This window comes from Peromyscus leucopus, chromosome X (genome assembly GCF_004664715.2).
Source record: "Peromyscus leucopus breed LL Stock chromosome X, UCI_PerLeu_2.1, whole genome shotgun sequence".
NCBI lineage: Eukaryota > Metazoa > Chordata > Mammalia > Rodentia > Cricetidae > Peromyscus > Peromyscus leucopus.
In genome coordinates this window covers 87374525-87402056 of record NC_051083.1, presented here as the reverse complement: position 1 = coordinate 87402056, position 27532 = coordinate 87374525, and the positions used below count along the sequence as shown (strand labels likewise).

The 27532-nt window shown below is 43.2% G+C and overlaps 2 protein-coding genes across 12 annotated transcripts in view; one reads left to right on the top strand and one right to left on the bottom strand.

Annotated features, from left to right (window-relative positions):
• The window catches only part of Trmt2b (tRNA methyltransferase 2 homolog B), an 88965-nt gene extending 62071 nt beyond the window's left edge, over nucleotides 1-26894 (top strand). For all 10 annotated transcript variants that reach the window (XM_028875019.2, XM_028875025.2, XM_028875018.2 and 7 more), the window contains one exon: nucleotides 26263-26894. The gene's annotated coding sequence lies outside the window, so the exon portion shown is untranslated. The remainder of the gene's footprint in view (nucleotides 1-26262) is intronic.
• Nucleotides 4121-18045, bottom strand: Arl13a (ADP ribosylation factor like GTPase 13A). Of its 2 annotated transcripts, XM_037199428.1 has the most exons (10): nucleotides 17906-18045; nucleotides 15702-15774; nucleotides 15251-15321; nucleotides 9367-9616; nucleotides 8303-8408; nucleotides 7642-7829; nucleotides 6407-6584; nucleotides 6138-6318; nucleotides 4734-4820; nucleotides 4121-4558 (listed from the first exon to the last, which is right to left on the bottom strand). In XM_037199428.1, the coding sequence occupies exons 2-10, from the start codon at nucleotides 15758-15760 to the stop codon at nucleotides 4551-4553; spliced, it is 1128 nt and encodes a 375-aa protein (XP_037055323.1). In that variant the 5' UTR covers nucleotides 15761-15774; nucleotides 17906-18045; the 3' UTR covers nucleotides 4121-4550. The 2 variants fall into 2 exon arrangements, with proteins under 2 accessions (XP_037055323.1, XP_037055324.1); XM_037199429.1 differs by lacking the exon at nucleotides 17906-18045 and having other exon boundaries at nucleotides 15702-15909.
• Nucleotides 26895-27532: the final 638 nt, after the last annotated feature.

The following is a 27532-nucleotide window of genomic DNA, read 5'->3' as shown; positions in this document are numbered from 1 at the left end:
TTTGTCCTTGGGCTGCCCCACTGGTGAGTTAAGATTCTCAGAGAATGTGGGAGGCAGAGATGGTGATTAGTGTGGCTTCTCTAAGCTAGCTCTTGATCCTTCAGACCTAAGATACCTGCCTTTAGGTTGTTCACTGGGAGAAAGGAGACACATTCTAAAGGAAAGCCTTTAAAGTGTAAGCCAGTGATCTAACCAAACTTGTCCCCTAACTAGTATTAGCCAGCGTTTGCACTGTGCTAATCATTTTGTATGGATTAGTTGCTTTAAACTTTCAAATTTGCTTGAGCGAAGGGTTATTGTTATTTCTCTTTGGGAGGCCAGTGACTGTTATTTCTGACTTCACTCAAAGTTACCAGGTCATCTAGCTTGATAGGGGGCTTGGGAAATGTATTAACAGCCTGTAGAAACAAAATTAAACTCCACTCCAATACATATACATTATGCTACTCTTTATTACTTCTGTGACTGATAGATTGTTTTTAGAAGGCTGGTGTAAAAGGACCAGAATCAGCACAGGACACCCCAAGACCAAGTTCTCAGCACAAAGGAAATATATTTGCCACAGAGGGACAGAGGGCAGGGAATAAGAGAAAAAGACAGAACCAGGAGAAGGGAAAGAGAACAAGGCGGGGTGGGGGGGTGAGGGGGTGGGGGGAGGGAGATCTGCCCAGAGGGACAAAGGACTGCCTCTAGATAGATAGGAGACAGACATGGCCCACAGGTAAATGACAGTTTAGAAAGGGAAAAAGGGAGAGCCTCACCCCCCAACCCAGTGTTAGGATGAGTTGGTTTGTTTTAACTGGGCATGTTAATTAGGTGAGCCAAAGGGGGCTTCTGATTGCTGGACGTTAGTACTTCAATAACTGGACCTACCAGAGCCCTTCCCAGTGAGACAGCTCAGCAGGTGAAAGCACTTGCTGCTAAGCTGGACAACTGGAGTTTAATCTCCACAACCCACGCAACTAAAGGAGGGAACTGACTTCTGCAAGTTGTCCTATGGCTTCCACATGCATTGTTCTCTAAATAAGGAAGGAAATGGAAAAACCAACAAATAAATAAGGAAAGTATTGGAGAAATTATTTTGGCCACTCCACGTAGTTAAAAAGATATTTATTTAATGGCGAAACTCACAAATTAAGTAATGGGTAGGTCGCAGGGTCTGGGGAAGGTGTAATGCAGTCCAACGGTGTTCTCCGGAGCTCTACACAGTCAATCTGCACTGGTCAGCGTCCCGGCACGAGAGAGCGCCCAGAGCGAGCGCTGGCCCATCCAGCTCTCGGGTCCCCAGGCGCCTCCCCTCGCCCCGCCTCGTAGGCGTGACAGTTGCCAGAGTCTCAATGGGGGTTGGAACTTCCAGAACCAAGTTGGAATGGCTACCCACTACAGGAAAGGTTTATTAAGAAAAGAAAACTTCCTGAACAAAACCTGCATGAATTGGTATGTGCCTGTAACCCCAGGATGAAAGAGGATCATGAGTTCAAGACCAACATACACACACACACACACACATATGCACACAAACAAATGTACAAAAAAAAAACCCCACCCAACTTTAGCTTCTCCTTAGGAAAAGAAAAATGTTGCCACTCAGAAACACATCCATTGCACTAAGGGAAGTGTGACAGTGAACTGTAATTCAGGATTTTTTCTTCTTCTTTGGAAAAAGGTCTCTTGTATCCCAGGATAACCTTGGACTTGCTTTATGGTGGATCACCTGCCTCTACCTCCTCATTCTGGCAGTATAGGTGTACACTGCCATGTCCCATTTATATGGCATTGGGTATAGAACCCAGGGTTCCGTGTGCTGGGCAAGCACTCTGCCCACTACGCTTCATCCCCCAGTTGAAATTCAGTTCTGTTAGCAGGTGTTCAACCTGAATTCTCTACCTTGCTCATATTCACAGGCCTACTTACCATACCTTTCTCTGATGGCTAAGAAAATAATCCTGTCCAATAGACACATGCCATGAAGAAAAATGTGTGTGGATGATCAATTCTCTTTAAAAAAAAAAAAATGTGGTTTTATTGGCTGGGCGGCGGTGGCACACACCTTTAATCCCAGCACTCAGGAGGCTGGTTCAAGGCCACCCTGGTCTATGGAACTATTTCCAGGAGGACCTTAGCGACACAGAGAAAGCCTGTCTCGAAAAACCATAAAAAACAAACAAACCATAGTTTATGGAATCGCAGTCTCCTGTCTTTTGTGCTGAGGATCAAGCCTGTGGCCTTGTGCATGCTAGGCTGGTGCCTACCACTGTGCAGCCCCAGCCCTAAAACTTCTTTAGTAGACACATTTGCTGCTTCCCAGGCTGAGAGTGTTGGACTGCAGAATTCTCTAACAGGGAAAATAGATAGAGTGGGATTAAAATGGCCTAGGGAGGATGCAGGCTTGGACACCCAGGCCATGCAGATTTAGGGAACATTTCTGCCAGTATCTAGTCATACTATCTTGGGCATCTGTATAACATGGGTTTGACTAGAGGTTCTATAAAGTTCTTTCCGGTGCCACAACTAATAAGCTTTCAGAGCAAATCAAAGACCAATAAAGCACTTAAAGTGGTTCCTTTGGATATAATAAAGTAGCCTTGGTGCTGCTCGGAGTGGCATGCACCTTTAATCCCAGCACCCTAGAAGGCAGAGACAGGTGGATTTCTGTGAGTTTGAGGCCAGCATGGTCTACATAAGGAGTTCCAGGACAGCCAGAACTACACAGAGAGATGGAGGAGGAAGAAGAAAGAAAAGAGGAGGGAGGGAGGAGAAACCTCTTTCATGCAGGTTTTTAAGAAGTTTTTAGTTGAAAGGTTTGTATCTGTCAAACAGTGGGTTGACTGGCCTATACTGCTTGGCAAAGCAATCTAGGGTAGAGTTAAGAGCATGGATTATGGAGTTGAATTTATTTTTATCTATGTGCATGAGTATGTATGTACATGTGTGAGTGTGGTATATTTATCTGTGGTGCACATGCATGTATGTGGGGGGGGGCGATTCATACATACAGATGCCAGAAGAAGATGCCTGAAGACTTTCTCTGTATTACTCTTTAGACTGCCTCTCACTGAGCCTGGACCTATGCAAGCGGCCAACAAGCCTCAGTGGTCCTCCTGTCTGTCCCTTAAAGTTCAGGGATGACAGGTGCATGCACACGCGTTCACATTCTGCTTTTTTACACGAGTGCTGGGATCCAGACCCGCATCCCTATGCTTGAACATCTAGTACTCTTATCTGCTGAGTCATCTTTATAGCCCCCATGGACTTGGCCTTGTTTAAAAATTTGTTCTGCTAGCCGGGCGGTGGGGGCACACACCTTTAATCCCAGCACTTGGGAGGCAGAGGCAGGGGAATCTCTTGAGTTTAAGGCCAGCCCGGTCTACACAGAGAAAAACCCTGTCTTGAAAGACAAACAACAAAACAAACAAAAACCCCAAACTGGTTCTGCTACCTCCTGGCGGGTGCCCAGGGGCCGATCATGTAACTTCTCTGAACATCCGGTTTTGCCCCTGTGAGATGAAGATGAAGGCAGTAATGTATGTAAAGCAGCCCAGCATCTGAGCAAGTGGAGGTGCTCGGTCAGCTATGCCTGCTAGCATGGTGCGTGCCCTTCGGGCTGTTAACGGAATCCTCCTCACAGAGGCATGGCTACACTGCAGCGTGATTTCCTGGCTATAGCTTTCTCTTTCTAGGCGGAGGTAGAGAAAGTCATGTGTGGATCTTTCTGGCCCAAGGTAGCTTTAGCTAGGCAAGTTTGGATTCCCATTCCTTGCTCTGCCTTTTACAGTATCCTCATTTGGGAAATGATGCCAGGTATAATACCTGCCCAGGAAGGTTGCCAATAGGACAATAGATCGGAACAATTTAGCACTGTGCCAGGTATCCAGAAAGCTCCTGATAAATGGGGCCCATGATGAAGGTGATAATAACAGTAACAGGAAGGGACCACTACCATCCCAACCACACCCTGCTGGGTGTGGAGTGGGGGAATCTATGCATGTGTTAAGAGCAGTTACTGTTCCTGAAAGGCTAGCAAAGCAACATGGTTTCCCAGACAGACAGTAGCTAGGTATTTAAAGCCTACCTGTTTTTGGAGGAGATGTGGGAGAAAAAAAAACACAAAACAATTGAGTAGAACATCATTCTTATTTATTTTGCCAGTCCCTTTATACCTGAGAACCTTAAAGAGGAACGTGTGATTCTAAAGTAACCCTGTTCTTCTAAGGCTCAATTTCAGTTGTTCACAACATCTTATCTGTAAGCTTTTTCAGGAGCATCTCAGTACATTTGGGAAATTGCTGCTCTTCTTTGGTGAGGTGGACGACACCTAACTTCCTGAGCCTCCCCGTGAGTCTAGGATGAATTTGCTGGCTAGCACACTGGTATGGAGAAACAATGGTTCTCAAGGATGTGATGTTAGAATAGGTGAACTTGTACGTGGGCTGTAGAGACATTATCCAGTAAAAGTCAAAGACTGAGCATTCCTGCCGGTTCTGAAGATGTGCCCATTTACTGAAAGGTGGTAGAGGGAATGATTCTTCCGCTGCTCCTCCATTTTCTCTTTAGTAATCTGTTAGGTTTCATCAGGGAAAGAACACAGCCAGTTTTGCAAGTGAAGCCAAGTACAAGGTTTCTATTGTACTACCTGGGGTAGGAGGGTGCCTCCCAGTTTCCAAGGCACCCTGTGGGACACCCCCCCTCCGTCCCAGCCTTAAACATTCTTAGACTATTTAAGGAGTACTCACCGCAGGAACGGAAGGCTTTGCTACATGGATCTTCCAATAACATTTCTTCAGTGTTCCATTTATCTACTCTCTTTTTTGGCCTACGAGCTGAGGTTATAGAAATGAAAATGAGTTTGGGTTTGGGATAAACATTTAGGCGTAGTTGCTGACATCTAGGAAGACATACTCTATTTTCTACTAGATTCTGTCTCTGCAGCTTACTCCTTCCTTATCTGTGCCTATTTCCTCCTTAGTGGCCAAGTGCATGTCCCTCGATGTATGCGTAACAACTCAGCCTGAGGTGAAATGATTATTGTCAGTTGACAGTCAATATATGTCAAGTGGTGAAAGACTTTCCATGTTAGTAAATGGAAGTCATCCTTAGCACTTACTTATTTCTTGTATATAGTGTATGTGTGTATATGTTTGAGTACACATGTATGAGGAGATCAGGACTCAACGCTTCATGGTTTTTTGTTTTTTTTTTTTGAGACAGGGTCTCTCACTGATCAACTAGGCTGGGTAGCCACTGAGATTCAGGTGCTCCTTTCTCTTACCCCCCCCCTACAGTTACAGGTGTAGACCAGTGGGTGCAGGAGATCCAAACTCAGGTCTTCATGCTGACATGGGAGGCACACGAAGCACTGAGTCATCCCCAGGCCCCATCCTTAGCAGTGTTAATGTCTCCATAGTGTGGATGCATCCTAGGTCATTTAGCCATCCCTGTCATTGGGCATTTACATCGTTTCCAACATCTAGCTCTTGTACTGGATATTATAATTGGAATATCCTTTAGTATACTCTTTGTGTACTTCTGTAATTGTAGACAGCTAAGCAAGAGACTAGTAGTTTAAAGTTTATTTTTAAATTCTTTTTTTTTAAGATTTATTTTATTCTAAAGTGTATGAGTCTTTTGCCTGCATGTATATCTGTGAACCACATGTATGCCTGCAAAGGCCAGAAGAGGGCATGGGATCTCCTGAGAGTGGAGTTACAGACGATTGTGAGCCACCATGTGGTTGCCAGGAGCCAGATGTGGCTCTTCTGCAAGAAGAACAAGTGACCTTAGCCACTGGGCCATCTCTCTAGCCCCACTTTAAAAATTGTTAATAATATGGAGAAAAGGAGGGGAAGAGAGAGATAGGCAGTGCACCCTACATAAAGGTTATGCCATTTTGTGCTTCCACCATTGGCAAGCATAACCTTTAAGTTACTGCTATAGCCAACTAAAGATCTTGTGTCAACTAATGCTGGGGTACCATGCTGGCCTATCAGAAGGTGGTCTCTAAGCATTGTCCCATACATATCTCAACAACAAACCATAGTGTGAAAAGTGAGTTTCATTCTCAAAGTAGGAATGCTACTGTAGAAAACGAAAGGAAGGCCTATATAACTTTCCTTCTACAGCCAGTGATTCGACATTACCTTTGTAAAGATTGCCCTCGAGAGATGGAGCTGGAGTCTGCATATTGTAACATTTACTGTTGCAAGGCTTACTGATACTCTGAGCTCCAGTCTTCCGAGAACATTCACCTTCCTCCATGATGATGTCCAGAGCAAATGTCACTGACATATTCTTTTTGGGCCTTATTCGCAGACCATCTTTCTGTATGCCAAGAAGAGGGAAATTGTCGATTAGTTCTCAAGAGTTCAGTTCCTGACCATGGGCAATAGCATTTAAAAAAACCACTTACCTGTAGGATTGGCTTTAGGGGCCTGGCGTCCAGTGAGCGCTGTATTAAATGCTGTCTTGATTCAAAATGCTGTCTTTTCTCAAAGCGTCTTTGCTCCACATGCTGTCTGTGCTCGAGGTGCTGTCTTTTCTCAAAATGCTGTCTGTTGTCTCGGAGCATTCCCACTCTGTTCGCGAAGCTAAGTTTGAAAGAACAAATCAGGAGTAGAGACAGACAGGTTTCCAGAGTTTTCTCCTCACGTCAGTTCTGGGGACTGAATTGAGGGCATCCCATGAGTGAGACAAACGCTCTGCTCCCGAGCTGGCCCAGCCGTCCAGCTTCTCCATCCAGTGCAGCCGCCCTGCTATCCTATCCTTTCCATAAGCCTTTGCTCAGCGAAAGTGGCAACAGAGCAAGAGGACATTTAGGCCTTATATTCCTCAAAACCCCGATCTCAGCCTGCTCTGTCTTTTCAGCATTCCTGTTCTTTCCTGTCCTTCCGTGATTAGGCAGATCCGAGAGCTGGAGGCTGAGAATTCGGAGAAGCTGTGTAATATTCATCTTTAGAATATTGTCAATAGGCTCCTTAAGGGGCACGTTCCCTTTGTCTTCCACAAGGCAGCTCAGGGAACACAAACCCTATTTTGGAGAAGCCCTAATGCTGATAGGTTGTGGGGGGGGCATCCCACCCCCACTTTTCCCCAGAGTACTCTTGAGCAGGAGCAACAGGAAATATTAGATAGAAAGATAGAGAGAGGCAGACAGAAATACAGGATAGCCTCGGAAGGGCCTGGATCCTTATCCATCGGTCCCTGACTGTCTCTGCCAAAGGGCTTTTAAAGGAATGCCAAGAGGCGGAGCAAAAGACCTCCCCTAGCACAGCCAAGTGTAGACCATTCCAGACACCTGGTAACCATGCATGTGGTCAAGCCATTCCCTAATGCAGCCCTGCTGTGTAAAGCAAATTCTGATCTCACTAGGAAACTTCTGTGGATGCCAACAATAGGTTAGCTTTACCTTTAAAAAAAAAAAAAACAACTATATGCCATTCATCCCATTAAAGTGACTGCTGAAGCCGTTCCAGAACTGCTAGTATACCTAGCAATGCCAATGGGCACTGCCATAGCCCCATTTGGGCCATCAGATTCTGAAGGACTTGCTGCCCAGAATTAAAGCACCTTTCAGAACTCACGGGTCGTGTTGAAGATTGACTCCCACTTGTATTATCAGTAAATCTAATGAAAGCAGCTCAGTACCTGTCTGATGAGCATCTTTCTCCACAGCCTCTGATGTTCTTGGAGGTTGAGATGCTCATACTGGGTGTGTGTTGACGAGTATACAGCTCATTGTGTTTATCACCAATAGCAGCTAATAGCCAACGCAGCCCTATAATTATTGGCTGTTGATGCCTCTTTGGGAGGTTTTTCATGGTTGAACATGGCTCCTGTAAAAAAGAAAGAAAGAAGGCCTCGGACCTGGATCCCTGGACCTTTGGGGTCTAAAGGCCTGATCACTGTCATCTAAATGGCAGAGGCAGGTGTGCTGTGCCTAAATAGGTTCTCAGCTTCCGAGGAGACACTCAGCATTCACATCTGAGAGAGGAGATGAAGAGCATAAAAGCTGAGGCCCTTTAATAAAATGGCCATAGTGCCTTCATTGTGTGACCCCAAACAAGTCACTGAGACCCTCGGGCCGTTTAGCTGTCTCACTTATAAAATGGGGATATTAAAGTCTCACAGAACGGCTTTGAAGGCAGAGTATAATATTTGTCACTGTCAAGTTAGAAATAATCACGGCAGATGTTGCCTGTCAGGGAGAGGAACTTTGCCCCCAAGCCAGCATATGGGGCTGATGACAGACAGGGCCCTGGTTCTATTAGCCAGGCCCAGAGAAAGAAAAGGGGATGCTGACACTTACCACTCGGCACATGGACTTTGTCTCATTCACTAGCCTTTCCAGAAGTAGATATTCAATGATATCACAAGGCAAGAGGGCATCCTTCTTGTCTTGCTTGTTTGCCAGGCTAGAGCAGGGCATATAAAAGACAAGAGTGAAACCAAGGTACAGTCAAAGGGAGGGGAAAGCTGGGCATGGTGGCGCACACCTTTATTCCCAGCACTTGGGAGGCAGAGGCCGGCGAATCTCTGTGAGTTCGAGGCCAGCCTGGTTTACACAGTTGTCTCACAAACAACAGAAAACAAAACACAAACAGAAAACAAAAAGGGGGTGGGGAACACTAACTATAGTATAACTGCCACATATCCAGGAATTGGGCTTAAATACATACCCAGTAAGATTACACTAGACTGTTTCTAGCCAACTTTCAATGGAGCAGAAAAAGAGTGCAAATTGTCTAAATCCAAGATAATCCCCAGAGCTCATTTCCCACTTCCTGTCTACCACGTCTTGAACTTTAATTACAGTTGCTAATTGGGATATGAACAGGTGTGAGGTTTCACATCTCCCAAACTCTGCATACTCTAGTTGGGTTGCTAATGAGGAATCAGAGTGACGAAAGGCAGAGTTGGAAGGAGTGAGGTGCGACAGGCTACAGGAAGTATCCCCCTGAAATGAGTACCAGTTACATAAGCCTTGAGCAACCAACCGAGGGAGGAAGGCACCGGAACTGTACATTGTACAAAATAGGATTTGCTCTCAGCCATCGTCAAATTTCCAGATCAGAAAAGGGCAAATTCAGGAAAAGAGTCTTCAGGAAAAGTCAGGGTTGGGGGTAGGAGATCTAGATAGTTTTTCTCCTTGATGAAGGTTCAGGATTCATTTGTATAGTTAGGTATCATGTCCCAAGTGACAACGTGTAGTAGAAAAGTGGCTCTTGAAACCAGTGACCAGGGAACTAGGCCTTTCTACCTCATTGAGCCTAAAAGGTCTAGCTCCCTGAGCCTAAAGGAGCCTGTAATGTTTCTACCTTTCCCAAGACGCACACTGGTAAAGGGAAGTGGGACACAAAGGCAGAAGCTTACATTAAGATGGGCTTTCCGGATACCCTTTTATCAAACATCAGGCGCGTTAAGATGATCTTCACTTCCTGGATGCGTGATATGTCGCTAGAGTCCACGACGAAAACAAGCCCATGTGCCTCAGCATAGTAGCTTGGCCATTTTTCTCGGCCTTTTAGGTCTCCAGTCAGGTCATAAAGAGATACTTGGTAACCATCTAGTAGAAGTGTAATCTGTGTTGGTTTCATATCACTGTGTATCTTGCTAGGAATCACTACAAATAGAAGGCGGGGAGAAACGACCACAGTGTGGCAAAATGTAGTTAGATGAGATTGGCCATCCTGGTGCAGAGCCTGCCCTCAGCAACCCCACCACAGCAGCCTGCTGCCCTGCTCAGATTCAGGGATGCATCTTTCTAGTTCTCTTTTTGTTGGTGCTCTTACTATGGTTGGTTGGTTGGTTTAGACGGAGTCTCACTATGTAGGCCTGATTAGCCTGGGACTCACTATGTAGCCCTGATTAGCCTGGGACTCACTATGTAGCCCTGATTAGCCTGGGACTCACTAGGTACACCAAACTGGCCTCGAACTCACAGAAATCCACCTGTTTCTGCCTCCTGAGTGTCGGGATTAAAGGCGTGCGCCACCATGCCCAGCAAAATGCATCTTTCTAAATCACCACTTTTCCTGGCTTTCTGACTTCAGTCAATAAGTTGAATGGTGGCCACAGTGGACCTGCTTCCTATCTAACTCACCTCACCCTCCATGTCTCCCTTTTGCTGGGCCTTCACAAACTACCGTTCTCTCCACCATTATATGGCTGTTCTTGGCTGTTTTTATAAAATATCCATTTAGATCTTGTTTATTGTAGAAAAAATTCCCTCACACCATCCTTAGTCTGTATAAAGTGCTTTTCCACCCCTGTGTTTAGCACTATTATAACACATATTAGAGTCATAATTTCTGTTGTTTACTCAACTAAGTTATAAACTGCCATAGGAAGGTGAACTCTTAATTTTATCCGTTATATTCATGAAGCTGGGCACAGAAGGTGGCACACAGGTACTCGATAAATGTTTGATGAATGAATGCTGGTTCTTTCTCTTTGTATTTCACATGTACTGGTGTTTTGTTTGCATGTATGTCTATGTGAGGGTGTCGGATCTCCTAGAATTAGAATTACAGACATTTGTGAGCTGCCATGTGGATGCTAGGAATTGAAATTGGGTCCTCTGGAAGAGCAGCCAATGCTCTTAACCGCTGAGCCATCTTGCCAGTCCTAGTTCTTTCTCTTTCACAGTTTCAAGACCCAACCACCTCATTATTCAGGAAGCCTCCTCTGACCTGCCGGCCTCTCACTGTTCTCTTTTTCAGCACATTGTTGAAGTAGCCATTGACCTATTTTTATGCTTGCCCATTGCCTTACAGTAGGGGTTCAGGAAGTTCTTACAATGTCTGTTATTATGAATGAGGACATGAAGTGTCTCTTGTGCGTCTCTTCCAAGAAACGATGCCAGATGTGGGCACATTTCCCATGTAAGCGCTTTGCCCAGAACATAATATCCTGTAAGGAACTGGATGCCTCATTCAGCTCTTAACAGAAATGCATTTTACAACAAGTCTTTATATGCTTCACAGTTTGTTGAACTGATGGTCATGGTCTAAGTTTCTGCTTACATTATTAGTTAATAACTTCATCGATTTCTGACACTAGGAGTACTCAGTCTAGAATCAGTAATTTCTTATTGGTAATAGTAGATCTATCTATGACATTTTCCATAGGATTGCCAAAATAAATCATTAGGCTAAATTACTAATTCTTTCAGATTTTTAGAAATTCTTGTTTATACACACTTAAGAATATACACATATATATGGCAACTATACTTTAATGTGGTTTTATAACATTTCTACTATTTTCAAGTTATAGCTTTTTAATTATAGCTTTCAGAAAGCATATACATTTCAGTCACAACTTTGATATGATATTTGCTATTGAAATTGCACTACTTGAAAATATATACATAGAAGTAGCATTATACAGACTGAGCAGGTTGTAGTTATGTATTTAGGAATATATATGTATATATGTTGATATATACATATATGTGTATATAATAATAATTAAGGAAAGAAGAGTCCATGAATTGAAAGAGAGCAAAGAAGGGCATATGGAAGGGTTTGGAGGGAGGAAAATGAGGGCAAAGTGATGTCATTATATTATAACTTCAAACAATAAACAGAGGAAAAAGCGGTGAATGGGTTAAAACTCCAAAGGATAATTTTAAAATATTGTTTTCCGTGTCTAAAAAAGCCTTGTTATTCTTTCTTTTAAGACATAACCATTCCCGTTTTGTTTTGTTCTTCTTTTTACTTAAAATTAATTTCTTCAATAATTCGGTCTGTTGCTGATGACACTAGATGCTAGCTAGACACTACAAGAAGTAGTTCCTTGTAAATTTGCATTTATCTTTTCTCTTAATTTATAAATACCCTGAGGGCAAGTTCCAACTCTCATTCATCTCTATATTCCTGGCTAAGTGTTTCATGAAGTATGGTTTGGGAGTAGTATGCTTCAGAGTTTCATGGATGTACTTATTAACCCCTACCCTGGACCAAAAGACTCAAGATCTCAGGATCTCTAAGCTTGGGTTGGAAGCATCTGTACCATTTGTAACAAAATGGCTATGGTTAGCATGATCCTGATGTGATTCTTCTGCACTTTAAAGCTTGCCAATCACTACTCCTGAGAGCTCTGAAACTTGGGTGTGGTTGTGCCTCAGCATCACTTGATGAGAAAGAGGCACATGGGCTCTCACTAAACTGAAATATGGGAGCTTCCTGATGCTGGCTTAAGAGGTCACCAGGCTTCCCAGGTGACTTTGATCACTGCCTCATTGTTCTCTAACTTTATCTTCCCAGGCTTTTAAAAACCTGTGGCACTAGTCTTCATTCTCTGACACTGGGATTACAGAGGAGTGTTGCTCAAGCATTATGTTGTTTTGAAAGCACCCAGGTTGAGCCTGGAGAAATGGCTCAGCGGTTAGGAGCATTTGCTGCTCTTCTAGATGGACTTGGGTTCCTGCACCCTCTTGGTAGCTCAAACCTGTCTGTAGTTTCAGTTCCAGGGCATCTAATCCCCTCTTCTGGCCTCTGTAGGCACTGCATGCCATGTACATGGTACACATACATGCATGCAGGCAAAGCACTCATACATATGAAATAAATAATTTTTTAAAAAGTATCCAGGTGATTGCAATGTATAGTCAGATTTGAGAGTCACAGATGTCAATATTCTTATGTTGTGGAATATTATTTTAAAATGTGTTGTATTTGTTTATGCTGTGGAACATTTGTTTTAATGATGCAAAGATGTTTTGTGTTGCATTTGTTTAACTCTGTGAAGCTATGTTGCTTTGCCTGCCTAAAACACCTGATGGTCTAATAAAGGGCTGAACATCCAATAGCTAGGCAGCTGCTGGATAGGCAGGACTGGCAGGCAGAGAGAATAAATAGAAGGAGAAATCTGGGAGGAGAAGATCAGAGAACAAGAGAAGGAGAGAGGACACCAGCGGCCAGCCACACAGCCACACAGCCAGCTACGGAGTAAGAGTGAAAGTAAGATATATGGAAGTAAGAAAAGAAAAAAGCTTAGAGGCAAAAGGTAGCTGGTATAATTTAAGTTAAGAAAGGCTGTCTAGAAATAAGCCAAGCTAAGGCTGGGCATTTATAAGTAATAATGAGCCTCCAATTGATTTATTTGGGAGCTCGATGGTGTGCCCCCAAAAGAGCCAAAGAGTGAAAAGAATAAATCAACAACATTCTTATTTAGGGCACCTGGATGTGCTCATACTTAATTTCTTGTCCCATGTGACCATGGCATGCAAAACAGTTGTAGTGAATGGTGTCATCAATAATGATGGCTTGTATACTAAACTGTTTTGTAGCTGGTGTCTTTAAATGTCCATACAGGTTCCTATCTACAGACTGGAATGTAGTTCCTTGAAAGTTATCTGTTTGTGACATTCATCTTTGAAAACCACAGGAACAGGAGACGTGAGCTATTCCATTTGGGAGTACATAGAAACCTACTAGATTGACTTTAAGTGGACCTGCATGAACAGAGGTGGCCCGAGACATTCTTCAGAATGACATCAGTGTCTATTAGAATGTCTCTGTGAATGAAGTCACTACCATAAACCAATGCATTTATGAGCCAGCCCCAAGTTATCCACTGAGCACAAGGCAAGTTATGCACTAACAAACTACATCCACTCTGCTCCAGGAGTCAGAATGGGAAACAGACACTTGTCTCAGATGAATAGCTTGTGCTTAATTTCAGATGAGTGCTTCCTACAGTTGACTGGCCATCAGAAACTTCTGGGGAGTTGTCATGTTGTGGCTTCCCAGGCCCCACCCAGACTGAATGGGAATCCAGGGCTGAGGCAGCTGGAGCTCTAGTAAACTATCCCCATTCTTGTCAGTAATCTTGTGACTTGTCTTGCCTGGTTGTGGACTTTGCTGTCACTGTTTGCCTTTGATCATCTCTGCCTAGCAGTATTGGGAGATGCAAGGAGCGAAGTGCGCTGCATCTAACGGGGCATGCCAGGCTGAGGGGTTGGCAAAAATGCAATTGGAGGATCTACTGGGGCTGAGGGAGAAGAAGTTCTGAAGAGGCCACATGTAGTCTCAGGGGAATGGTGGAGAACTTTCATTCCAGGAGTAATTATTGAAGACGTTAACAGCAGAGACTCAGTGAGGAAAACATCCATTGCTTCTCATGGGGTTCCTGAGTTAGTGGTGGATTTGGAATTGGGCAAGGCTCTTGGGATAGTGCATGCCAGGGGGTGTGAGCAAGGAATGTGGTGCAGGGAATAAAGGCGGGCTTTCCGGTAGCCACGGTATGAACTGAGGGGCTTGGTTATGTGGATGGCCGAGGAGCTAAAACTGCAGTCGTTGTGAAGTACGGTGCTGTGGCAGAGGAATGGCAGAGCCTTTGCTTTTGTTGTGTCAGAGTGCTGTGTGTGAAGAGCTGAAGTGAAGCTGGAGGAAGAGTCCGAGGCGCAAACAGGACGTGGTGTGCTGCTAAGATGGGTAAGTTTGACTTCAACAACAATGGGGCTATATGGACACGTGCTGTGCAGGGGAGTGTCGTGAATTGATTTTTGCATCTCTCCAATAATTAGAGGAATGAGTAGAAATAACGAGATCGGCCAAAGTTCACGGTTGTTGAAGGAAACTGAAGAAACTCCAGATAGACCATGGATACAGGTGTCAGGGTGACCATTTCCTCTACTTTGCTGAGGGTTGTCACGGTCTATAAAACTCAGCCATGTCATGACACTCCTATATCAATTCAAAACATTGATGATGGGCCAGACTCTGTGTTGACTTCTGATTGATTAACAGGTAGCTGGCGCTTCACAACAAGTATAGCAGCTTCCTACAATGCTATGTGACTGATTCTGGAAATATGGAGGGACTGGAGATGTTGCACTATACTTGAACTGAACATTTCTCAAGCTCTAACTTTCAATATCACCTGTCGTGAAGTTTTGTGTTATTACACTTCTTTATTACTCTACACTTGTTTCTTATCTAGACCAAATTACACATGAATTGAGCTCTGAAACTAGACAGCATTTTAAACACACTATGCTTCAAAATTAACTACAATGTTTTACATAACTTAAAGGCCATTTGTATTGACATCATGTGAGGACTTTCCATGAGGACATGTTATAAAGGGAGCAGGTGACAGATACTCTATAAGCAGTTTGTTAATGCCTAATGAGGAGACTGGGATATTTATCTTTACAAGAGAGAAACTGAGGGCCAGGAACTAAGGCTAAGGTGGAATGACTATTTCCGGGAGACCCACACCAGAAACTAATGCTCTTAGTTCTTACATCTTTGAAAGGCCTCCATAAGATGACTTTTGCCTGAGTTGTCCAAGCCAATGACAATGATAGTCACATTCCTGGGAGAGGAAAAGAAAAATTACTCAAAGCCACGAATCTCTTAAAGCTTAGACTAAGAATTCTATTCTTTCTCCATGTTTGAAGCTTAGCCTGCAATAGTCTCAACTCATGTATCAGAAAAAGCCCCACCACAGTGGCAGGAGTGGTGTGGCTACCCCTCCCAAATCCTCCAAGGATGCATCCCCCCCCCCCCCCCCCCCCCCACACACACACCTTCTGTTTCTAGAATGATCATCCTCTCTCAACTCTATTCCCAGTCTTGTACTTGCTGTCTGATTACTTCCCAGATGTGTCGTGGCCATTTGTCCCTTGTAGAACTTGAGGCAGATACTTGGGAAGTCATTCCAAATTGGGTATGGAAAAGTAGCTGGAAACTTACCTTTGTTTTACTTCTGTGACCTTTTGACGAGACCAGCAGGCAGTGAAAAGTCGGAACATGATTCAGCTTGCTTCTTAAATATTAAGGGACAAAAATAAATGACAAATCACATCGATGGGGAATTAAGTTAGTTTGTCGTACAGCTGCTGATAAATAGAAAGTCTGTGACTGTTGGAATTCCATTGTATCATTCAACCCAGCCTAACTTGTAAATGCCACAGAGGAGAGGCTGGCTACCCTGAGCTCCAATGACAGTTTTGTGGTAATATGTAGTTTCCTACAAAATAGAGTGACTTGTCACCAAAGCAACCCAACACACAGACACAACCAGATAGACCCTATCTATCCCTTTAGCTATAGTTTGTTACTACTAGGAATATCTTCATTCAGTCTTGGGGAAAGGTGTGATAATTCAGTGGAGAAGCAGCTTAGTGTAAAGAACCATTGGAAGATTCATTCTGAGTAACTTCTCCATTGGGCTTGGTTCTGTTACTGCCTCAGCTTCAGAAGTAGAGGTGTTGGTGATCCACTTTTCATAGATTTTATCCAGTTCCTAGGATCTGTAAGGGACCTCAGATATCACCTACAGCAGACTAGTAGATATTAAACAGCAGTCCAGGTGCCCCACTGCCAAAGATTCCAAGGGAGTTAAATGTTTCTCAAGTAAGTTTAATGTGCAGCCTGGTTTGAAAGTGATTGCCTAAGTAAAAGATAATTTAGGCAACTGGTTCCATGTTGTAGCATGTATGAATCCTTAAATTTTTTGAGATAGGTCTTACTCATAGAACTTGCTATATAGACCAGGCTGACATTGAACTCACAGAGATCAGCCTGCCTCTGCCTTCTGAATGCTTGGATTAAAGGCATGAGTCACCACCCTTGGCTTCATTCATTTTTGTGACTGAAAATTGTAGGTCTATCACATCCATTCACTCATCCACTGATGGACATTTGGATTGTTGCTACTTATCGGCTTAGCACTAACACTGCTATAAACGTGTGTGTAAATGTGTTCATTTCTTTTGGGTATATTCGTAGGAGTGATTTCTGTGTTATATGCTGTATCTGTGTTGAAGCATTCAAAGAACTGCTGGATTGTTTTGCAAAGTGGCCGTAACATTTCCCACTCATACCAGGAAATGCTAGAGAGTCTATTTCCTCCACATGTGCAACTAAAGCTTATTGCTGTCTTGGTGTTTGTAGCTATCCTAGGAAGCATGAAGTGAGGTCTCAGTATGATTTTGACTTACATTTTTCTACTAGTTCATTTTGCTGATGCCCAGAGTTGTAGGAAGAAGCAATAGGGTTAAGCAAAGATGCCATTTTGGACCTATATGGGCCTTGCCTCCCTGTTCATTGAGGAGTTTGTATGCCAGTTATTAATGGATGACTTAGCATGGTTCTGCATGGTCATCCAGTCATCCCCTGTTTTGGAGCATTGTTATTTTCAGAGAATCGCATTTTATAGCTTGTCTTTGAGTACAGTTCACTGTTTAGGAAATTGGCTTCCCTAAAGATCTGCTGGAGAATGGCTTGCATCAGACAAAAAAAGAAGCCATATATATGGCCTGTTATCAAAACAACAACCTTACTCTAGTCTTGCTCATGAAGCTAATAAGACCTAGAGCCTGAAAGGACAGAGCCTAGTTGTCTTGATTCCATGATGGCTGTCTCCCTTTGAGACAAGGTTGGTAATATCTTCATGTCAATTTCCTTTTTAGTACATTTATTAGTGTACATTAATTGTACACAATGAGTTTCATCAGCATACTTTAGAATATGTAAATAATATACTTTGATTTCACTCATCCACCATGACCCTTTTATCTCTTCCCCTCACCTTTCCCACTTAGCATCCCTTCCACTTTCATTAATAAAAGAAAATCTGGATTGCCATTCATATACCTTAATCATTTTCAGAGCTTCTTAGCTTGATCTTAGTCTCTGTTTGTCCAGTTTGGCACTGTACAAGTTCTTCCTTTCTGAGGTAAGAAGGGTAGGTGGGATGACCACAATTCAAACCTAGACAGTATGGCTTCAGAGTATTGAATCTGACAGGCTGTGTGTGGGGGGGAGACCCGAGCTATTAGACAGTTATGGATGCTATTATGTCCAGTGCCTCTTCTACATAGCCTGGGGTGAAATCACCTAAAGTTAAGCTTATAAATTCCCATAAAGTGAAGAGATCTATGTGTTTGGCTTACCTTGAGATGGTTAATTATTTATCTGATAACAAGTTGAGTTTTGGGCTGAAAAATGTTAACTGTGTTGAGTTTCAGAAAGATTTGTTGAGCATTTTAGCCTTCTGGATAGATTAATACAGCCCACTTGTCCACTTAAAGGGTAGGCAATGTTCTAACAATAGCTTGTCAAGGTTCTAGCATATCCATGGTAACCACTTCCTCGTTCTTAGGAACCAAACACATCCCCTTTTCTTGTGTGATTACAGATAATTACAAAATGAATTTTTATTCATTATAGATTTCCTTTCAAAAGTTCATATAGAATTCACTGGGCTTCTTTAAGTACTTTTTTTCATATTAACTCATTTAATCCTCATTGCAACACGACGAAGAAAGGGCCGTCATTCCTACTGTTAATAGATGAGGCTCACACAGAGCTTAGGGAGACTGACAAAGGCTCTCCATCCAGTGGTAAGGCTAAAACTCAAGCCTAGGCAGTCTGGCTTCCTAGTCTGTGTATTAGGTTAGGTAGTCCACAGATTGTGTGGGACTCAAGGTTCTAGAGGGGCTGCCTCTGCTCTGGGCCTCTATTTCATCTGTCCATACTTTTCCATACTTAGTCTTCCTTAGTGTGCTGGCTACTTTTATGTCCATTTGACACAAACTAGAGTCATTGGAAAGGAGGGGACCTGATTTGAGAAAATGCCTCCCTAAGATCTGGTTGTAGGGCATTTAATTAGTTATTGATGGGAAGGGCCCAGCCCACTGTGGGTGGAGTCATCCCTGGGCTGGTGGTCCTGGGTTCTGTAAGAAAGCAGGCTGAGCAAGCTATAAAAAGCAAGCCATAAGCAGCACTCTTCCATGGCCTCTGCATCAGCTCCTGCCTGGAGGTTCCTGCCCTGTTTGAGTTCCTGTTCTGACTTTCTTCAATGAAGAACAGTGATGTGGAAGTATAAGCTAATAAGGCCTTTTTCCCCCAAGTTGTTTTGGTCATGGTATTTGATCACCCCTGATATCTAGAGGTCTATCTATTGCTTGATGTTTTAGAACTAAAGATCTATGGATATAGTCACTTTGGCTTGAGGCTGTGGTGGTTTGAATAAGAAATGTCCTTCACAATACCACAGCTAGATACCACATGCTAGCAAATAACAATCCCAGTACTAGAAGTGGGTTACTTCTTTTTGAGTTGTTGGCCAGTGGGGTACCATAGATCTCCACACATTACAGGTTATGCCAACACTCCATAATTTGATCACAAGACTCTATTGCTGGGACTAGAGAGATGGCTCAGTGGTTAAAATCATGTGCTGTTCTTGTAGAGGATCCAGGTTCAGTCCCAAGTATTAACTTGGTGGCTCACAACCATTTGTAACTCCAGTTCCTGATGCTCTAACACCCTCTTCTGGCCTCTCTGGGCACCAGGCCCAGATATGGAAGCAAAGCACATGTAAAAATCTTTAATAGATATTTTTTAAAGACTCTCCTAGTAAAGATACCACATACCTGAGTGGTGGAATATGGAGAAATCAAGCTGACATGGAAGCTTCATCCCTACTAGATAGCTTCCATAGTACTGGAAGGTACCTTGTATGCTACTGGAGGAGAAAAGTAATCAGTCTTATATAGCTGTAAATATGGTACAAATGATATGGGAGTATCCAATCACTCTGATTGGATTTCAGGCCCAAGCCATGAGATGGGACCTATACTTGGTACCATTATCAGAGCTAAGACCTTGTTTCTGGATAGGCCATAGGCTCTAGGGGAGAACCAACTACCATTAGTTTGTTAAAAGGGCATAGTATTAAGGCAACTCCTAATGACCTTCATCAAAGGATATTCTTAGAAAAGACAGTAGTTAATGGAGCCCCACAAACTGGTCAACATTCAGAGAACAAGAGACTGCAGAATGCTTAGCTCTAGATGTGACATCTATAACATACTCCTCCCTCCATGGAAGCCTCATGGAAGAGGATGTGAAAAGATTATAAGAGCCAGAGGCAGTGAATGAGTACAAGGAGACAACCTTTTCCAAACACAACAGAGCAGTTGCATGTATGAACTTAACAGCGATTTTGACAGCATGTAAAGCCCTGTGAAATCTCAAGTCGGACAAAATCCCAGCATGGCGTGGAAGAGGTGGGTTTGTTTACTGCAAGAAGAATCAAATGACCAAAATAGATTGTATTATCCATGTCTTGATTTAAAATAATTTAAAGAACTATCCCCCAGTAACTCATGGATTTTGAACAGTAGGTGGCACTGTTTGGGGGAGGTTATGGAACCTTTAGGAGGTGGCGCCTTTCTGGGGGAGGTACTCACTGGGGACAGGCTTTGAAGGCTTATAGCCTCCTCCCACTCACTATTCTCTCTCTGCTTTGTGTGTGTGGAAGAGCATGTGGTCTCTCTGCTTTCTGCTCTTGCTGTCACGCCATGCATTCCCTGCTATTACAGAGTCTTTACCTCTGGAAGCATTAGCTAAAATAACCTTTTCTTCTTCAAGTTGCTTTTAGTTATGGCAGTTTACCACAGCAACAGAAAATGGATACAGAGAGTTATTGCTCTGGGCTTTCGATACCAGCGGTCCTGGCAAATGGCAGTTATTGTATTCATTTGATTCCAGCAGCAGTTAGTGTCATCAGACAGTAACAGGCAGCAGCAACAGCTGGTACTTTCATGTTAGAGCTTTTATAGAGGCTTCAGGTGCTGGGCTCCTCGGGGTGAGAGTGCCAAGTGTTGTATCTCTTAGACCCGGAGTGTCAGGGTCCCCAAGCCACTGACAACTTCAGGTTTTACCGCTCTCCATGGTTCTTCTCTTCTCTATTGCTTCCATTCCCCATTATCTATACTCTAGCCATACTCTTCAGCTCTTCATCTGCCATGTAGTTTCTACTGCGCCTGCGTTTGCTGCTGCTTTCAAGGCAGTGGCTTTTGCCACCTTCACTACTATTGCTACCTTCCTTTCTTTGTGTTTACCAACACAGCTCAGTGTAGTAATGATAAAGGGCAAAGGGAGAGTTGTGAGAAGTCTTTTAATTTGGTCTCAGTGCTACAACACAGCATAAGAGGGTATCTCCCAGAGAGCTCATGAAGTGAACCCAACAGCTTGCTTATATAATCAGAAATGGGTGCTGCTGTGGCAAAGGTTCTTTTGTGAGCACAGTAGACCCCCATGCCTATGAAGAACGATACTTGACCCAAGAATAACAAGTCCTCATTCAAATGAAGGCGTGTGCTTGTACCAATCATGGCATGGTCCCTCAAGCAAACGAGAGATAGCATTTGCACTAATCAAAGCAGCTCCTGATGTAAATGAGGACTTTTATTTGCACAGATCATGGCATAGTTCCTTGCATTCCTTCCATGCAAATGAGGGAACACACTTGCAGCAAACATAGCAGTCATCCATTAAGATCTGTGTTTGTCCAATCATGACAGGACATGTATATCCATCACAATAGTCCCTGCTGTAGATGAAGATGTTTGTACCAATCATGGTAGCCCATGCAAATGAAGAATTCTATTTGTCCCAATCCTGGCATACATTTCCTTGATATCAGAAAATGTTGAACAGGGGCGGACATGGTGTTGCATGCCTTTAGTCCCAGCACTTGGGAGGCAAAAGGCAAATCTTTTCTTCATCTTCCTCCTCCTCTTCTTTTTTGAGATAGGGTCTCATTGTGTAATCTTGGCTAGCCTGAAACTCACTATGTAGACAAATTTCTAAACAGTCTTATTAAATAAGAAACACAGAGCCAAATACAGGGGTGAAAGCTGTAGAGATCAGAGAAATAGTGAGAGCCACCAGTTAACCTTAGCTCACCATGCCACTGTAGCTTCCCAAGAGAGAGCTTCTTCCTCTCTAACCTGCACCTTTATTGCCTTGCTGTTCTGCCTTCTCATTGGCTCTTAACTCAGCTACCTCATTTCCTTGTCACTGCCTGTCTGTACAGACCTCCAGGTCTCTATGGTTGGTACTGGGATTAAAGGCATGTGTCACCCTGCTTGGCTGTTCCCTAGTGTGCCTTGAACACACAGAGACTCTGCTTGCTATGTGATCGGATTAAGGGCATGTGCTACCACTGCCTGACTTTTGTTTATGGCTGGCTATTTCCTCTGATCTCCAGGAAAACTTTATTTATTAACATACAAAGAAAATATCACCACATTTCAGCACAAATAAAATATCACCACATCACTATGTAAACTAGGCTGGCTTTGAACTCACGAAGATTGATCTGCTTTTGCCAACTAGGTACTGGAACTAAAGGCATACACCACTACACTTGGCTTGTTTTTGGAAAAGATGTTGAGATGTGTTGTGCAGGTCTGTGTTAGGGTGGATACAGAATTTCCTATTGGAGTCTGCTGACTCTGGCCAAAATGAATTACTGCTTCGACCTTTCTTATTTAAACAAATAATGGAAAAGTTTCTTTCCCATCCTTCTTACTGATACCATCCTGTAGAGACAACAGTTCTAATCTTTTGTTGCTGGACAGGTTAGAAGTTTTGCTCCCTGTTTGAAAAAGCAGTGTTGCCTCATCTGTCTCTTTCTACCCTGTTGCCCCTCCCCCCTTGTGTGTGTGTGTGTGTGTGTGTGTGTGTGTGTGTGTGTGTGTGTGTGTTGTGTATAGATGAGAAGGATCAGTGGGTAAAGCCTGATGATCTGAGTTCAATTCCCAGAGCTCATATAAAAAGCCAGATGCAGTGATGTGCAGGGGTTTGGGATATAGCTCAGTGTTAGAGCGCTTGCCTAGCAAGTGCAAGGCCCTGGGTTCGGTCCTCAGCTCCGAATTAAAAAAAAATGCCAAATGCAGTGATGTGCATGAGTAAACCCAGCACTCCTACAGTGAGATAGGAGGTGGATATACGAGAATCACCTGGAATCAATACCTCCCTGCCCTCCCTACTCTGAGTGTATGCGTGTGCGTGTGCGTGTGCGTGTGCGTGTGTGTGTGCGTGTGTGTGTGTGTGTGTGTGTGTTGTGCATTGTGCATTGTGTGGAAGTTTAGCTCCTTGCTAGACACCCTCCAAATGCTAAGTAAGAAAATAGGAAATGGATTCTTAGCCTATTCTGCCTCTTGCTGACCAGTAAAGATGGCCCCACTGAAACAACCCTAGGAAAAAGTGGAGTGCCAACTAGTATCATCTCTTGGGTCTTGCTCTACTGAGGAGTGCAGGTGAAAGTTTCCTTTGATCTTGCAGATACATCTCTGTGTAGGAGGTCCAAGGCATACTCATCCTGTTTGACCACTGTCAAGTGTGGCTAGACATGGGTATTTGGTACCGATGACACCGTGGAGAAGGGACAGATTTCCCATGTTTAATCTGCTATCAAAAGGCTTTTCTGCTCTTCTAGAGCACGCAGGTTCTGGTCATTTACCTAAATGGAACAAGTTTTCCTGGAGACTTTTTTCTTTTAACGTGTGTAAATGTTTTGCTTGCATGTATGTCTGTGCCCCACTTTTACGCCTGGTACTCACAGAGGCCAGAACAGAGCATCACATCCCCTAGTTAACAGATGGTTTCGAGACACCGTGATGTGGGTGCTGGGAATCTTTCTACATCACCATTCTTCAGACATTTATTGTATAGTTATTAAATGTAATACATTCTCTTCCAGAGTAGCTGGGTTCATGTCCCAGCTCTCACATGGCAGTTCGCAAACAGCTATTAACTTCAGCCCAAGGCCATCTGATGCCCTTTCTTGGCCTTTGAGAGAATTGCATATACATGGCCCACATACATGTGGGCAAAATACTCGTACACATAAAATACAATGAAAAAAAAGTAATACATTGAAAATATTTGGCCTTATTAATGAGAAAAGGGAAGCGAAGACAATATGAAGACAAGGAATACTAGAAAGTTCCTGCCATTGAGTGTCTCTGAGGGCTGGGGGGATGGCTTAGTGGGTAGAGCACTTGCTGTACAAGCCTGAGGAACTGAGTTCGGATCTCCAGAACCCACCTAAAGCCTGACATAGTAGTACACCTATCTGTAACCCCTGCAGTTTTATGGGGAAACGGGAGACACAGACAAGAGAACCCCCAGAAGCTTGCTGGTCAGATAGCCTTGCTTATAAAGTGTTGAATAACAAAGAGTCCCTGTCTCAAACAAGACAGAAGGCAAAGACCAGTACCTAAGGTTGTCCTCTGACCTCCACACACATGCTGACACATATGCATACACCTGCACACACACACACACACACACACACACACACACACACACACATCATGCATGATTGGTGAAAAAAGACGTGTATCTGGTTGGTTTGATAAGTATACACAAGCCAGTTACATCATGGTGCCTTGAGTTTTAGATTATTACAGAATTTCCAAAGGGGTGATTCCCCAGAAGCTATTGCTCCGTGTGTAGTGAGTGATAAACTAGTTGGGTTTAGCTTTATACAAAATAGTACTCTGTTCTCTCTTGATTGGTCAGAGGGATGCAGTCTTCCGGTTTGGGTGCATTTTGATTGACCATATATATATACATATCATCAATTTTCTGCTTACCCTTTCCAACCCTTTCCACCCTGTCCTGTATGCCAGGAAGTAAGGCTGTACACCACTGAGTCTTTCCCTTTGGCTTCTGGACAGTTTGAGCTACGGAATCACTGGCAGCGAACTGGGGCCATCTTGTTTCTTCTTGCCTTTCTCCTTGCAGGAGTGCCTCGGGCTGGCTATTGTCCCTGAACTGAATGTTAGATCTCTTCTTAAGTGGTGAATGTTCTTTCTCTCATTTTGGATGGAGGATGGAAACAGCCCTAAGTTATTGCACTGCCTCCCTCTTGGTTTTACTCTTCTGCCAACACCTTTGTAGATAGTCCTTTTGTTAAATTTTCTACTAATTACGCTAATTTGAGCATACCATCTGTCTCCTGGCAGAACCCTGACTGATGCAGATGAAGTCTTAATTCTCAAAGAATTAGAATACAATGAAATAAGCCTAACAGAATATGACTAAATATGATTCAATCTGTCTTTCTCTGATTAATCTGGGCTCTTGAAATGCTTTCAGATAATCATCAGATAAGACAAGAACTGTAGTCTTCAGAGAATCATAGACATGCAAAAGTGTCAGTTCACAGAATACTAATAATAACTAGCACTTATTCGTTGCTGACTCTTTTCATGCATTGTGTTAGGAATGCTTTGTGTTCAGTGTTTCCCTTGCTCTCCTCAGCAACCCTATGAAGCATGCACATTTATTTTTGAGACTGCTTTTATGTATCCCAGGTTGGCTTTTAACTTGTTATCAATATGTTGCCAAGGATAAATTTGAACTCCTGACCCTCCTGCCTCTACCTTTCAAGTGCTGGAATGACAGGTGTGTACCACCACATCCACCCCATTCTGTGACCTTTAATGTTTGTCGTGTGGCTTTCAAGCCAGAATCTGAAGACAGTATTGTTTGTTTGAGACAAGGGCATTTAAAATAAGTCAGGAAATGGGTGGTGAAATGCTTATAATTCCAGTACTTGGAAGGTGGAGGCAGGGAAATTAGTTCAAGGCCAGACTCAGTTACATGAATTTGAGGCTAAAATAAGATATACAATGAATCTGTCCACCCCTCCCCTGCATGCAAAACAAAACTAAACAAAACAAATCTAATGGCTCAGTGGTTAAGAGCACTGGCTGTTCTTGTAGAGAACTTGAGTTCAGTTCCCAGCATCCATATGGTGGTTCGCAACCAACTGTAACTGCAGTTCCAGGGGATCTGATGCCCTTGTCTGTCTCACTGAGCACCAGGCATACACACAGCAGACACATACAGGAAGATACACACACACATTTGAAAAAAAACTTAAAAACATCTTCAAGGGGCTATCAAGATGACTCAACAGGTAAACCCCGAGGACCTGAGTCCAATCCCTGGAACCCACAGAGTGGAGAGAACCAACTTCAGCAATTTGTCCCTGACCTCCATATGCACACAGTGGTGCATGCACTTACACAACACGCACATGCACACAGATTAAACAACAACAACAACAACAATGTAAAAGGAAAAAGGCGTTGTCAGGAAGCTAAGGGAACCTGGAGGAGGAAGTAGCCAGCATTACTTCTGTTGTAGAAAGATGAGCTTGCTGTGCCCCACCTGTTTCTATTTTTAATACATTTAGAGGTATTGATTCTATTATTTTATGTCTGTGAGGGGTTTGCTTACATGTATGTATGTGCCAGGTGCCCTCAGAGATCAAAAGAGGATGTCAGATCCCCTGAGACTGGAGTTATAGACAGTTGTGCGCCACCATGTGGACGCTGGGAATAAAACCTGGGTCCTATGCAAGAGCAACAAGTGCTTTTTTTTTTCTTTTTGCAACAAGTGCTCTTAACTATCTGTTTTTGTTTATTTGGTCTTGTAGTGACTCATCACATGAAGAACCTTGGGAGAGGTTTGGCCAGCAGTCCTAGGACCATTGTTGCAGCGACTTCGAACAAACCAAATGAACTCCTTTGAACTTCAGATACCTCATCTATGAAATGGAGATGGTGCAGGGCGAGTATCTCTCATCTGAAATACTTGGGGGCATGAGAGGCAATACCCAAGAGTAGAAACAACCTATTCAAAATTGTCTCCTCCTGTTAATTCTGGAAAACAGAAGGCATGATATTTGCTTTCCTAGACCCACTGTGGTTATTACTTGGTTACTTCGTTTCATAGCATGCACATTACCAACGGAGCCATTACCTCACCATGAATGCACTTTCAGTTCATGGGTAACTATATATAATCTTTTCAAGAAACTACCAGATGTTTCCAAAGTGGTTTCATTATTTTATATTTCCATCAACTGTATATAAGGATACCAGTTTCTCCACAGCTCCAACAACTGTTACCAATCTTGACTATAGCCATCCTGCTGGATTTTAATTTGCATTTATTTGGTAGCTAGCTTGCTTGATTGAATGATCCATTGACTGATTGATTGTGGGAGAGCATTTGAATACCAGCTACCTATATTCATACTATTTCAATAAACATTTTTTAAATACACATATGCTTAACATTTTTGTGTATGGTGGCTCACCTGTAATCTCAACACTTGGAGGGGGAAGCAAAACAAGTTGTGAGTTTGAGGCCAGCCTGGGCTGCACAATGACTTCCAAACCACCCTTGGACATACAGCAAGATTCTGTACCCAAAATGATAATTTGTGGGCCAGCAAGATGGTTCAGTGGGTAAAGGCACCTTGTCAAGCCTGACAATATGAATTTGATCTCCAGAACATACATAGTATGAAGGAGAGAACCAATTCCCTCAAGTTGTTTTCTGACCTCTAGTCCTAGGAGCTTGGTACATGTGCCTACAATCCCCCCCCACACACACACTTTATTATTTGTAAATATTTATAACCAACAATGAACAAGATAAAGATATTAAGGAGTTCAAAGAGTGTAGTGAGCATTTGTCCTCTTCTGGATCTTGTCTACCATCTGAATTCCATTAATTATGGGAGAAACTCAACAGATCTTGTTACAAAGCAAATCCCCCTGACAATCAGGACACAGGTATGGGACTTAGATAACCTGAATCCAAGGATGTATTCCTTGAATTGAGATCAGTGACATACAGTAATACAAAACCTTTGTTTGAGACCATAATAAAAATGTGCCTCCTAGTTCTCCAAATGC